This window comes from Rhinatrema bivittatum, chromosome 4 (genome assembly GCF_901001135.1).
Source record: "Rhinatrema bivittatum chromosome 4, aRhiBiv1.1, whole genome shotgun sequence".
Classification (NCBI taxonomy): Eukaryota; Metazoa; Chordata; class Amphibia; order Gymnophiona; family Rhinatrematidae; genus Rhinatrema; species Rhinatrema bivittatum.
Genome location: NC_042618.1, coordinates 368899423 through 368912774, shown reverse-complemented (window position 1 = coordinate 368912774; position 13352 = coordinate 368899423). Strand labels below are relative to the sequence as shown.

The window sequence follows — 13352 nt, the reverse complement described above, 5'->3', positions numbered from 1 at the left end:
ATGGCGGCCCCTTGTAGGCTCATCCAGATGTGGCCCAGTTTTGTAGGGAGTGAAGTTTCTTCGTTCTCCCTTGCAGTTGCCGGCGCCCTTATGGTTCTAGGATTTGGGCAAATTTCATTTTTCGACCTCTGCGTAGCCTCTCCTTAAGGTTAATTTCTTGAAGACGGTGTTTCCTGCGTTGTTTTGTTATGCTGCTTCACGTCTGAGCTGTGGGCTCTTTCTTGCCAGGAGCCATTCCTGCGGATAACTCCGAGGGCGGTCCAGCTTCAGACTGTTCTGTCCTTTTTTGCCAAAAGTGATTTTGGATTTTCATTTGAACCAATTTATTTCCCTGCCAGTGCTGGACAAGGAGAGAGATGTGGATGAATGTTGTCTGTTGCAGACCTTGGATGGCAAGAGGCATCTGATGTGCCAGGGTTAGTTGGCCTCATGGGCTACATTAGACGATTGAGTTAAGGAGGTTTTCACAGCCGTGTATGCGGATCCTGGGTAACCATAATCTAAACAGGTTAGGGCTCATTCTAATAGGGTTCAGGCAGTGTCATGGGCGGAGCTTCGATTGTTGTCTTCCATCGAGATATGCTGAGCTGCAACATGCTCTTCCTTTACACACTTTTTCCAGGTGTTACTGCCTAGATGTGCAGGCTTGGGTTGACATTCTCTGTGCGTGCAGTGTTGCTTGGACCATGGGCAGCCTCCCGCCCTGGTCAGGAGTAGCTTTGGTACATCCCACTGGTCGTAGATTAACCTTTCTGAATGCTGAGAAATGATAAATTACAACTTACCTGATGACTTCTCTTTCTTTAGTGAAGACAGGTTAATCCACCTTCCCACCCTTGGCTGCCAGTTTATGGTTCTATGGTCCTCCTGAGTGGCTGCATGTCTGGGGATAACTGGTAAGTCACAACATACATAGGGAACCCTATGAGTTCTTTTTTTTAATATAGCATTAACACTCACAATTTACTGTAATCTTATAACAATCTTGTTGTTATCAATATTACTAGTTAATAACAGCTATTAACACAATACATACAGATCATTTTTTATCATTTTATTAATTACATCCATTAATGTTTATAATAGCCATACAGAAATACAAAGACATGTGCAACCTGATGTACATAAATATCCAAACTTAATTAGCAGCAGTTTATTCACATCTAAAATCATATACCCCACTACATTCACTCATCCACATACACTCCCCACCCATTAAAACCCATCTATTTCATTTTATTAGTTCACCATACATTATTAACATAAAGTGCTTAACATAAATTGTTATTGAACCCTAAAGGAACTCTTTCCACGGGAGCAGTTCACAACGTCCAAACAGGGATCCCCGTTTCGCTGCAGGTTCCTCAGGGGACAAATCACTCCCACTTCATCCGGAGACAACGAGGCCCTCTGGCCTTCCACCCTCCAGAATATTGCACCTTCACACAAATTAATAACAGATGTTACCTTTCATTACAATACAATCCCATATACCACCCCCCTTCTCAACCCCTGCCGCTACTATATTTCACCTAAAACGCACTTCCTCCACAAATTCAATCACCGGCACCGTTGCACACCCTTTCGGCAAGATCACCACCTACAATATAAGAAAAACAGCATAAAACCAACCCTTAACTCAAATATCAGCTCACACGTTACTAAAGAATTTTTTACACACACCTCAAATACGTCTTCAGCATTTACTAGCTTATTCTGGTTACTCCACTTATCAAACAATCCGCTTTATGTGTGCCTATAACAAAGCACACAATAAAACGAATCTTTTCAAAATAACACTCAAGCTGACCAATCTACTTCCCTCCATCCTTACCTCACATTCAATTTAGCAGGCGCCGAGAGAATTTCTCAATAATAAACGCACAGCAGACCCGTAACGCCGTCAACCGTCTTAACAACCACCAGCTCTTTCTCAAAGTGCAGTGAACCACATGGGCTGAAACGCCATCTATAAACCCCTCTCACTCAACCACACCCGAAACAAATTCAACCGACTCTGCACACAATATACCCAATCATATCAGACGATACTCAAAAAACCATGTGGTTTCACAACAACCAATGAAATCACACATACAACACAACCAATGACCGCAAGCCCTGCAGATGACATCCTGCAACAAATTGTAAACAATAACATTCTCATTACAAAATAAGCCTTTATGTTCAGAGCCATATGTATACATTGTGATCACAAGCTAAACGATCTACCATACATAAACATTCGAAACAGATTCAACCAACCCTGCACACAATGTCACCAATCATATCAAACGATATTCACAAAAACATACGATTTCATAACAACCAATGAAGTCACACATACACCACAACCAATCACTGTAAGCCTTGTAGATGACGTCCTGCAACACAAATTGTAAACAATGGCATTCTCGTCAAAAAAATAAACCTTTATGTTCAAAGCCATATGTATACACTGTGATCACAGGCTAAACGATCTACCATACATCAACATTCATGCAAAAAATATTCACATCAAAACGCAATCTCTCCACACGATGTCTATATTCTAATTCTCCCACAATATATACTCATGCCCAATGCGGTTCACTGCATGTGGTTCACTGCACTTTGAGAAAGAGCTGGTGGTTGTTAAGACGGTTGACGGCGTTACTGGTCTGCTGTGCGTTTATTATTGAGAAATTCTCTCAGCGCCTGCTAAATTGAATGTGAGGTAAGGATGGAGGGAAGTAGATTGGTCAGCTTGAGTGTTGTTATTTTGAAAAGATTAGTTTTATTGTGTGCTTTGTTATAGGCACACACAGGGGTAGATTTTCACAAAGCGCGCCTTAGCGTACTTTTGTTGGCGCATCAGGCGCAAACAAAAGTACGCTGGATTTCAGTAGATCCGCGCGTATCCGCTAAAATCCTGGATCGGCGCGTGCAAGGCTGCCTATTTCGTGTAGCTGGCGCGCGCCGAGCTGCGCAGCCTGCCGCCGTTCCCTCCAAGGCCGCTCCGAAATCGGAGCGGCCTCGGAGGGAACTTGCTTTCGCCCTCCCCTCACCTTCCCCTCCCTTCCTCTATCTAAGCCCACCCCCCCGGCCCTATCTAGACCCCCCCCCTTACCTTTGTCGGGGGATTTACGCCTCCCGGAGGGAGAAGTAAATCCCCGCGGGCCTCTAGCGCGCCGAGACGGGACCTGGGGGCAGTTCCTGAGGGCGCGGCCACGCCCCCGGACCGCCCCGTGCCGAAACCATGCCCCCGGGCCCGCCCCCGAAATGCCGCATCCCGCCCCGAAAACGCCGCGCCGATCGGCCACGCCCCCGACACGCCCCCCTCAAAAAACCCCGGGACTTACGCGAGTCCCGGGGCTCTGCGCGCGCCGGTAGGCCTATGGAACATAGGCGCACCGGCGCGCAAGGCCCTGCTCGCGTAAATCCGGGCGGATTTACGCGAGCAGGGCTCTTAAAATCCACCCCATAAAGCGGATTGTTTGATAAGTGGAGTAACCAGAATAAGCTAGTAAATGCTGAAGACGTATTTGAGGTGGGTGTAAAAAATTCTTTAGTAACGTGTGAGCGGATATTTGTGTTAAGGGTTGGTTTTATGCTGTTTTTCGTATATTGTAGGTGTTGATCTTGCCGAAAGGGTGTGCAACGGTGCCGGTGATTGAATTTGTGGAGGAAGTGCGTTTTAGGTGAAATATAGTAGCGGCAGGGGGTGAGAAGGGGGGTGGTATATGGGATTGTATTGTAATGAAAGGTAACATCTGTTATTAATTTGTGTGAAGGTGCAATATTCTGGAGGGTGGAAGGCTGGAGGGCCTTGTTGTCTCCGGATGAAGTGGGAGTGATTTGTCCCCTGAGGAAGCTGCGGCGAAACGGGGATCCCTGTTGGGACGTTGTGAACTGCTCCCGTGGAAAGAGTTCCTTTAGGGTTCAATAACAATTTATGTTAAGCACTTTATGTTAATAATGTATGGTGAACTAATAAAATGAAATAGATGGGTTTTAATGGGTGGGGAGTGTATGTGGATGAGTGAAGGTAGTGGGGTATAGGATTTTAGATGTGAATATACTGCTGCTAAATAAGTTTGGATATTTATGCACATCAGGTTGCACATGTCTTTGTATTACTGTATGGCTATTATAAACATTAATGGATGTAATTAATAAAATGATAAAAAATGATCTGTATGTATTGTTAATAGCTGTTATTAACTAGTAATATTGATAACAACAAGATTGTTATAAGATTACAGTAAATTGTGACTGTTAATGCTATATTAAAAAAAAGAACTCATAGGGTTCCCTATGTATGTTGTGATGTGAAGAGTAGGGAGTCCGTACTCTCTCAATTTGTGATTACGATAACTGGTAAGTGTCAGTTTATGTTCTAGATTAGTAATGTTACCCTCTTTGTCTGAAGTCATTGTTTCCCATTGCCTCTTTTGCAGAGAATCCTGATGGGCTGATGTCTGTGCTGGGGTATATATACCCATGACATTAGCTTTGCTACATCTCCATCTGCTGGTAGAGGTGCATAGCCCACTGGACATGGATTAACCTGTCTTTACTAGAGAAAAGGAAATTATCAGGTAAGTAGTAATTTCTCAGTCCTGAGTAGTTCCTACCTTTATTCTTAAACACCTACTGCTTGCCATGTTTAAGAATAAAGGTATAATGTAACGGCTTGATGAAAACAAAATCCTGGATGCATAATATGCACGCACAGCAGACACACTTTAGGCCGATTTCGCCCCTTGCTATTGTACATGTATATTTGGCGTCCAGAAAGTGACCTGAAGCAGGGTAAAAAAAAAAGACGCTCGTATTGAGCGCCTATTGCAATTGTGGGTGCACAGCCATGTCTCCTGGGCACCCGATACATTTGAGTGCTAGGGACGCATATATCTTCCCTAACTCATCCTTTTTAATGCAGCATCTCATTAAAATATAGCATCGGGCACCCAGGAGAGATGGCTGTGCACATGTTAGGAAAATGGGCGCTCAATACAAGCACCTGTTTTAATACGCTTCTTATTGCATCGGCCTGGTTGTGAGTTTATAGTCAAGGCAGATCTAGATTTAGATATACTGTCCAAGTCACAAAATACCCAAGTCAAAAGAATAACCTGCTGCTGTTTGCGTTAGAGCTGTGCCTTAGCACCTCTTGAAGGGGGTGCTAATGTAGCTTTCTTTTCCCCCCTTCCTTCCCCATGCTCTCTGATCTATGGGGCACTTTCCCCTGCTTTCCAGTTTTGTCTGTGGGGCTAAAATCTTAAATCTGGTCCTGAGCCAAAAAGTGGTAAAATGTGAATTTTTGAATTGGAGAAGCCTCCAAGATAGTCCGGCTGAGTAAAGCAGATATACTAGCTAGGATATGAGAGACTACATGAACAGTGTGCATTAAGCTGCCCAACCTTTGAATGAGGCTAACTCCACAAATCTACCCTTGATGCAGATGTGTCAAAAGGACAGTGAGCACCCCCTTTGGCAGCAAATATAAATGAAGGGGATGTGAGGGGGGAGAGAACAGAAGAGCCACAAACCCGGGGAGGCTCCTGAGATAGGATGACAGTTGATGGCAGTTTCCTAGATTCATCACATTATTTTGAAGGTGACATAGTACTTAGCTGACAGCCAGTATAAATCCCCAAAATGCAATAAATTTTGAGCTGCTGGGTACACCACTTACTGGAACCTTCATAAGCGGAATTGTACTGTTGTGGCAGACACTGCACGAGCCTCATCTGAGGGGAGCCTTCACACATTTCAATCTGTAACTCATGTTTAATCCTCTGGCTCTGTGTCCCCGTGTCTCTGAAAAACTGCATGGATAACAGAATTGTCAGAGCTAAACAAACCTGTTTTTCAGTGTCTCTTGTCCTGTAGCATAGTATCAGAGTTTTATCTGTTTTATTGCCCAGATCTATTTCCTACCCATACATACCATAAACTACTTTGTCAGCTTTTCACCTTACTAGAGCTCTTCTATGTGATTTAACTGAACAGAAGAAAAACCTCTGTATGCCAGGTTAACTTTTCATTTCAAATGTTGTGTGTATTGCTCTTTGTTGAAAGGAGGATGCATGTCTGTAAACACATTCCTTTGAAAGGTGTGAAGGAATTAGCTTGAGTGTTGCACTTCCAATCTCTGAAAGGTTTCTTGCAACACACAACAGATATACTGTAAGAAGGCATGTCAGAGATGAAGATGGTAAATATTTTCCACTGGCCAAAAAAATCAAAAAATATTTGCTAGTTACATGGTTGCATCCATTATTAATGTTAATTTACATTTATATATTGCCCATCTTGATTAAAGTAATAACCAAAGCTGTTTACAAATAAGGTAATTCAATAAATAATTATGATAGAATAAATAATACATTCTAGTATAACAAATACAATCAAATATTAATAAAATACAATAATTATTATAGGAGGAATAATTTGAGGTTGCAAATGGTGGATACTCGAGCTTGAAAGAGAGCAACTTAGCTGAACCTTAACATTGGAAGCAAGCAGATGATTTTCTGTGATCAATACTTGAGATAAGCATAATGAATCCTTAGTTGCAAAAAAGTGAAGAGAGAGCAGAAAAATTAGCAGCTGGGTTTGTCTGGCAGGCTGTTCTTTCCTCCCACTCATCCTATGTTAGCATTTAAGTATCTGTTCATGACAACCACTGGGTCACCCAGTCCTTCCTTCCTCCCCCCAACTGCCAAATATTCAAAATAAATAAATAAATAAAAAGGTTTACAAGGCACCATCTAGACAGGAGTGATTTGGAGGAGAGGGAGAAGAGGACAAAAGAAGAGAGGTAGGTGAGAAGAGACTCATTGACACCACTTGAGCTCTTCAAAACAAATCCATGGTTTTGTAGACCAGTGTTTCCCAGCCAATGTGCTTTCAGACCTGATCAGGTGTGCCATGGAAAAATCACCATTGCCTGGATTCTGCTCTCAGCATAACATAGCAACATGTCACCAGTAGTGGCTCTTAAATATGTAAGAACTCCTCTTTTAGAACATGTGCTATCATGAGCCCCCGAAGCATAGAAATTAATGAGCAACATGCAAGGAAAAGAAAGCTTTGTGATGCACGCACATTGCACACAGCACCTCTTCTTATTTCCCTTCCTGAGCCTCCTCCTTTGTATCATCCTAGCCTCTAAGCTATCCCCAAGCTGAATGAAATGGGGAGAGATGTGACTTACTCTTTTGAGAGCAGTAGTAGTGGAGGAGCTCCAACAGCCACATACAACAGCCAGGGTAAATAACTGAGCAACTGCCTGCACCAGGTCAACTTCTCCCTTCTCCTGCTCTTGTTTATAGAGGGAGCTGGTCCATCATGATGGGCTTATGTGTGTCTCCAGCAGCTCTCTCCCTTTTGTTTTAAAATTTGGCACAGAGACTGGTGGGGCTTTCATTCAGGCTGATACAGTACAGTGCGCTCCGAGCGCACTGTTAACCTGTCATTGGACGCGCGTTTTCCCTTACCCCTTATTCAGTAAGGGGCGGAAAACGCGCGTCCAACCCGCCAAACCTAATAGCGCCCTCAACAAGCAAATGCATGTTGATGGCCCTATTAGGTATTGGTGTGCGATTCAGTAAGTAAAATGTGCAGCCAAGCCGCATATTTTACTTTCGGGCACTGGGAAAGTGCACAGAAAAGCAGTAAAAACTGCTTTTCTGTGCACCCTCCAACTTAATATCATGGCGATATTAAGTCGGAGGTCCCGAAGGGTAAAAAAAGTGAAAAAAAAAAAAAAAAAAAAAATTTGAAGGTGGTGGTCGGGTCGAAAACCTGATGCTCAATTTTGCCGGCGTCCGGTTTTCCAAGCCCGTGGCTGTCTGCGGGCTCGAGAACCGACGCCGGCAAAATTGAGCGTCGGCTGTCAAACCTGTTGACAGCCGCCGCTCCGGGCCAAAAGGAAGCGCTAGGGACGCGCTAGTGTCCCTAGCACCTCCTTTTGCCTGTTTCTACCACCGGGCCTCATTTAAATACTGAATTACGCGCACAGGCATTCGCCCGCTCTCCCGTGGATTTTACTGAATCGGCCCGATTATTTCCTGAGCTCTTCTTTGGGCCATTAGTCCTCTCCATGTCCTCCCTGCCTGCTCCATGGAGGCTGGTGTGCCAAACAACACTTTTGTTAAAGCAGGTGTACCTTGAATGTGAAAAGATTGGGAAACACTGCTATAGACAAAGCAAATGTGTTTCTAAGCAGTAGGTTCCCAGAGGACAAAGGTCTTTGCTGTGACTGAGATTGCTAATATAGCCAAAGACACCTGTAGGCATTTAGAAGCTTGAGGCTAAAGAGCAGTCTGAGCTTCAAAAGGTTTTTGGAGCTGCCCATAACTTTAAAGGCAATAGCAGACTGTGGTATTGTCATTGCAGTGCCTACACTACAGAGTAGTTCTAGGGAGGGTGGGGATTGTGATCCAAATGCCTGTGTTCTTCTGAGTCAGAGTGACCAGCCTCCTCCCTCGCTTGCATGTTCTTTTCTGCCCCCAACCATGTCCTTTGACACTGCTCTTTGAAGATCCTTACTGACGCACAAAACAGAGGGCTCTGAACATGCAGACATGTCAGTTTTCTGCTGTCCTGGAATTCTCCTTTGACCAGCTCACCTGGAGTGTAGTAGTTCTTTGACATCTTAAGAATGTACTAAAACAAGCCCTATGTACCAGGCTTAATTAATTACCACCTCTTGGAAGCCAGCAGGAGAAACCAAAAAGGAAGGAGAACTGAGCATACTCATTAGGGATGTGCAATAGTTTTTCCCAAATTAGGAAATTTCAATGAAATTGCCTAATTCGGAATGGTTTAGGAGAACCGAAAAATGAATTTTTTCTGAAATTTCAGAAAAAAATTCATTTTCAAGTTAGCGCGCGCTAACTCTGCCAGGTTAGTGTGCACTAACCCGAAAATCGGGGCCCCTGAAACAAAAAACCTCGAGCCGCGGGAAAAATGAAATTCCCATGAGGGGGCCCCGAAATGAAGCTCGACACAAAACTTTTTCCCGAAGCACATCTCTATTACTCTTGCTATTTTGCTTGTCCTTAATAAATAATAGGCTCATATCAAGATAACAACTATTTATTTATTTATTTGATAGCATTTCTTGATTGCTCTTTCAGATTTAAAAACACTTAAAGCAATGTTAAGTCATCGAACATAGAAAAACATACATTTAAAACAATTTAAAAACATTAACTTAAAAAATTAATAAAATAGAAAAACTAAATAATACACTCCCAATCTCAGATATACCTGCTACTACCTTCCTTATCAGCCCTGCTCCAATCCTGCCTTAATCTGACTCATGAGTACTGGAGGTTTTCAGCCCTTTCCAATATTTCAGCATATCTTTCTCTTCTCTCAAGGCACTTGGCAGTTAAGTCCATTATTTTCGAGTTGCTGTAGAGAGCCCTATTCTGAAGGCAAACTTATTTAAATGCTTTCACTGAAGACAACTGAAACTGATTTCAAATTAGTTCTCAACTCCCGCTCACTTTTATACCACTGAATCCAACCTCAGTGAGCATTTACTGAGTATTCATTAAAAAGAGTGGAGGGTGAACATACCATGCTATTTAGCATGAGCTTGGTAACCATTCATGTGTATAGAACATGCTGAAGCTAACATTCTTTTCAGTCCTCTTTAACATGCACATTATTTTTAGTATGCACAAGGGGGCCTTACTGTACACATTAAAGTTTATTGGATAGGCCATATAATATTATAGTAATAAATTATTTTAGTCACAACATCAATGAAACTAATAGGTATTCCAAAAATCAACAAACTACAATGATTTGGTGGTTGACATTCTACAAGCATTATTGGCATAGTCAAAACTAATGCACCCTGAAAGAGGTACATTAGGAGTTCAGTTTACATCTTTATATATTAAGGATTGTTCAAATGTAGCACAATGGAATACTTAATTGTTGCTTACTGGTGAGGGGAGGGTTCATATAATTCACTGGTAGCTTTGTTACTCAGGGGTGTTAGAAAATAGATATATTATCAATAGGAAAGTTGTTCCATTTTACTAACTCTCGATTTTTGGGCATTTTTCCCTTGACTGAGATTTCAGGTATTCGTATGCAAGGTGCCTCAAGATTACCAAACAGCACAATCTATGTTGTAGAACCTGGATACTTAGGTTAGTCTAGTCATGTTCTCCATTGAAACAGGAATTTTATGTGCATTACATCACAATTAAAATTGGACAAATAGTTGAAATTATAGACTATATGTTATATGCTACTAATTATACTAACTTTGCTTTATAGTGACATTTACACGGAATCTTAAAATTTAATTAATTCAAAGTTTAAATAAAATGTTATTTAATGTACAGCATTTTATATTATAGTCTAGTGGGAGAAAATTCTCATCCAGATCTGTGTCTAAAATGAATTTATTAAATAAAAGGTGATTAAACCACCTTATTCTCTTTTCTTATGTTTTTCAGGTTTTACAATATATCCTGGTGACAGATGGGTTCTAGAAACTGGCAGACTTTATGACATCACAATAGAAGTATTTGATAAATCAAGTAACAAGGTTTACTTATCTGATGTAGGTGGATTTTGATACATGATATAATAGTTAAGTTTAGGTTTGAGACGTGAATGTGTCTTTCTTTAATTCCTTTTATTTAGGGAAGAGGGGCAGAAATTTCCTCCTGCTTCTATGGGCTTTCTGCTCGTACGGAACTTGCCTCCGTTGGGACTATGGCACCATGAGTCTTTGTCTGAAAACTCTGTTTTCTTCCAGTTCTGTAATCCTTTCGTCTTAGCCCAGTTATAGTAGCAACAGTCCTTGGCCAGGGACCATAGCCCACGGTTCCCTTCCTCCAGAACTTGGTACATATGAACCCCAAAACCAGAGAGTAGGTATCGCCACTGAGTGATGGCTGAGACTCCTTCCTCTTTAGGTGCTCTATAGCATCCCCAGCCAGTTAGGGGAGCAGGAGCTGGACCCAAGAATTAAACCTTCTACATGGCAGTGCACATCATTGCCATCGAGCTGCCTGGCCAAGTCTTTTTTTTTTTCTTTTTTTTAAAGGAATGTTGGTGATGTTGGTAAACTGGGAATTGTCTTTGTGTTCACTTTATCTTACAATTAAAGGGGTAATTTTCAGACTGGCTGCATAACTGCAAAGTGTGTGGCTACTTTGTACACATCTATACTTGGTATTTTGCGTGGGTAATTTATTCAAAAGTAGTTTTGAACCTGGCCCCTGGCAACATCTCCCGCTACTGAAGATAAAAATAGGAGCATAGTGGACTTGCTTCTACTTTTACCTTCATATAAGGTGGACGGTTCTCAAGAAATCCATTTTCTCAGGTAAGGCACTATTTTACCCATGGAAAATGACTTTGTTTTGTTAGGTAATTTTAAATTTTGCTAATATAGTTGCTGTAAAATCAGTAAATCCTTTTCGTAAGTGCAATTGTTTCTAAAGTATGCTGCAATTTGAGTTAATATGTTATGCAGAAAATTTAGTGGTAGAGAGGCAATATCTTATTCAATATTACATACCCATTATTCATGTGGGTATGTCAGTAGATTTAATCATGTAAATAGAATTTTGTTGTAATTGCATTAATTTATTACATCAGTCTCAAAAATAGCATTAAAATGCTATTCTTTGATATTTACACTTTGTAAGTTTAAGATAGAAAAACTAAAACCAATTTTCTATTGCATTGGTGATTTAATGATGATAGTTGCTTGTTAACATGAATATTCTATTTTTAGAATATCAGGATTCAGACAGAGCTGCCCAGAGAGTTCTTTCAGGTTCTAGAATCGTCTCTTAATGGCTCCTATCATCATGTAAAAGCTGTGAAGAAGGGCCAAACTGTCATCGATGCAGCTTTAACATCTATGGTAGATCAAGTAAGTCATTTATAATATGAAACATTCTACTTGCCATTTGTATGCTTGTCAAAAAAAATAGAAAGTTGTTCCATAGCTTTATTATAATGAACTCTAGGGCTTTTTAAAATTATATTCTGTGGTACAATTTTTTCCCGTCGATAGCAGGGCTGAATTAGCCATGCTGTCATGGGGATCTGTCAATCAGGCCCGGGAGGCGGAGCTTGTCAAAGCAGAGAACAGAGCTTTGCTCTCTGCGGCTGCGCATATGTTCCTGCGCAGGAAAGTAACGGACTCTCCTCAGTCTGTTTTTTCCGCGAGCGGGAACGCACGCGGAGCTGTTATTCTCCTCAGCTTAAAAACAGAAATAAAATGTCCAAACCCGGGTTTAAACCCTGTGTCTGTGGAAAACGGATGTTGGTAACGGATGGACATGATCGCTGTTATCAATGTCTCGGGCCGCATCACCATACAGAGAATTGTGAGTTTTGCTCAAAATGTCACCACGAGCATTGAAACAGAGGGCCTATAGGCTTCAGGAACTTTTTGCCTCCCGCGATCCGTCAGAGGCTCATTCTTCGCCTGGCCCGTTCACTTCATCGGCTCCGTCAAAAAAGAAATCTTTGCCGTTTAAACCTAAGTCCTCCACTATAGGAGGTAAGAGGAAAGCAAAAAATCAAAGGCCAGTGGGTTCTAATAAATCCCCAGTGCCTGTAGAGCCGCAACGTACCTCATCGGAGGAGGATTCCTTCGCGCTGAAGACTTCTGCGCCTACGGCGCCAAATGCGCATATACCGGCGCCAAAGTCAGAGTCTGCGCACAACTTAGCGATTCCGGCGCGCACGGCGCAGAGGAAACTACCGTGCCGACTAATTATGCGCACGGCGCCAGAAACACCTGTACGCACGGCGCCGAAGACATTTGAGCGCATGGCGCCGGAAACACTTACGCGCATGACGCCGGAAATACCTGCACGCACGGCGCCGAAAACATTTGAGCGCATGGCGCCGACTATAAAGAAACTTATGCGCACGGCGCCGAAAAACCCTGTGCGCTTGGAATCAAAGAAACATGCGCATAAAACTACAACCACGCACAATTCTACTTCCGCGCACAGACATTCAAGTGCGCATGAGTCTACAGACGCGCATACCTGCGCATACCTCTACATCTGCGCGTAAACACATATCCGCGCATAAATCTAATTCAGTGCATACATCAAGATCTGGGCGTAGAGACAAAAATTACTCGCCTCAAAAATTAAAGAGGAAGTTGAAGCGAAAACGATACCCTTCACACACCTCTTCTTCCGAGACGGAAGTCACAGATACGGAGTCTTCATCTGAGGACTATCATAAGTACTCACATTACTCCCATTCTAAAAGATTAAAAAAGAGGAGTGCGACATGGGAGATGAGTCCTTCGACTTCTAAATCATCTCATAAAGTTCCATCTACTACCGGCT

At 42.3% G+C, this 13352-nt stretch overlaps 1 protein-coding gene across 1 annotated transcript in view; it reads left to right on the top strand.

Annotated features, from left to right (window-relative positions):
* Window positions 1-13352, top strand: part of NUP210 (nucleoporin 210) — a 307403-nt gene that overhangs the window by 99937 nt on the left and 194114 nt on the right. Inside the window, 3 exon segments of the mRNA XM_029600827.1 lie at window positions 10095-10163; window positions 10476-10582; window positions 11768-11908. Coding sequence (XP_029456687.1) covers window positions 10095-10163; window positions 10476-10582; window positions 11768-11908 — 317 coding nt within the window.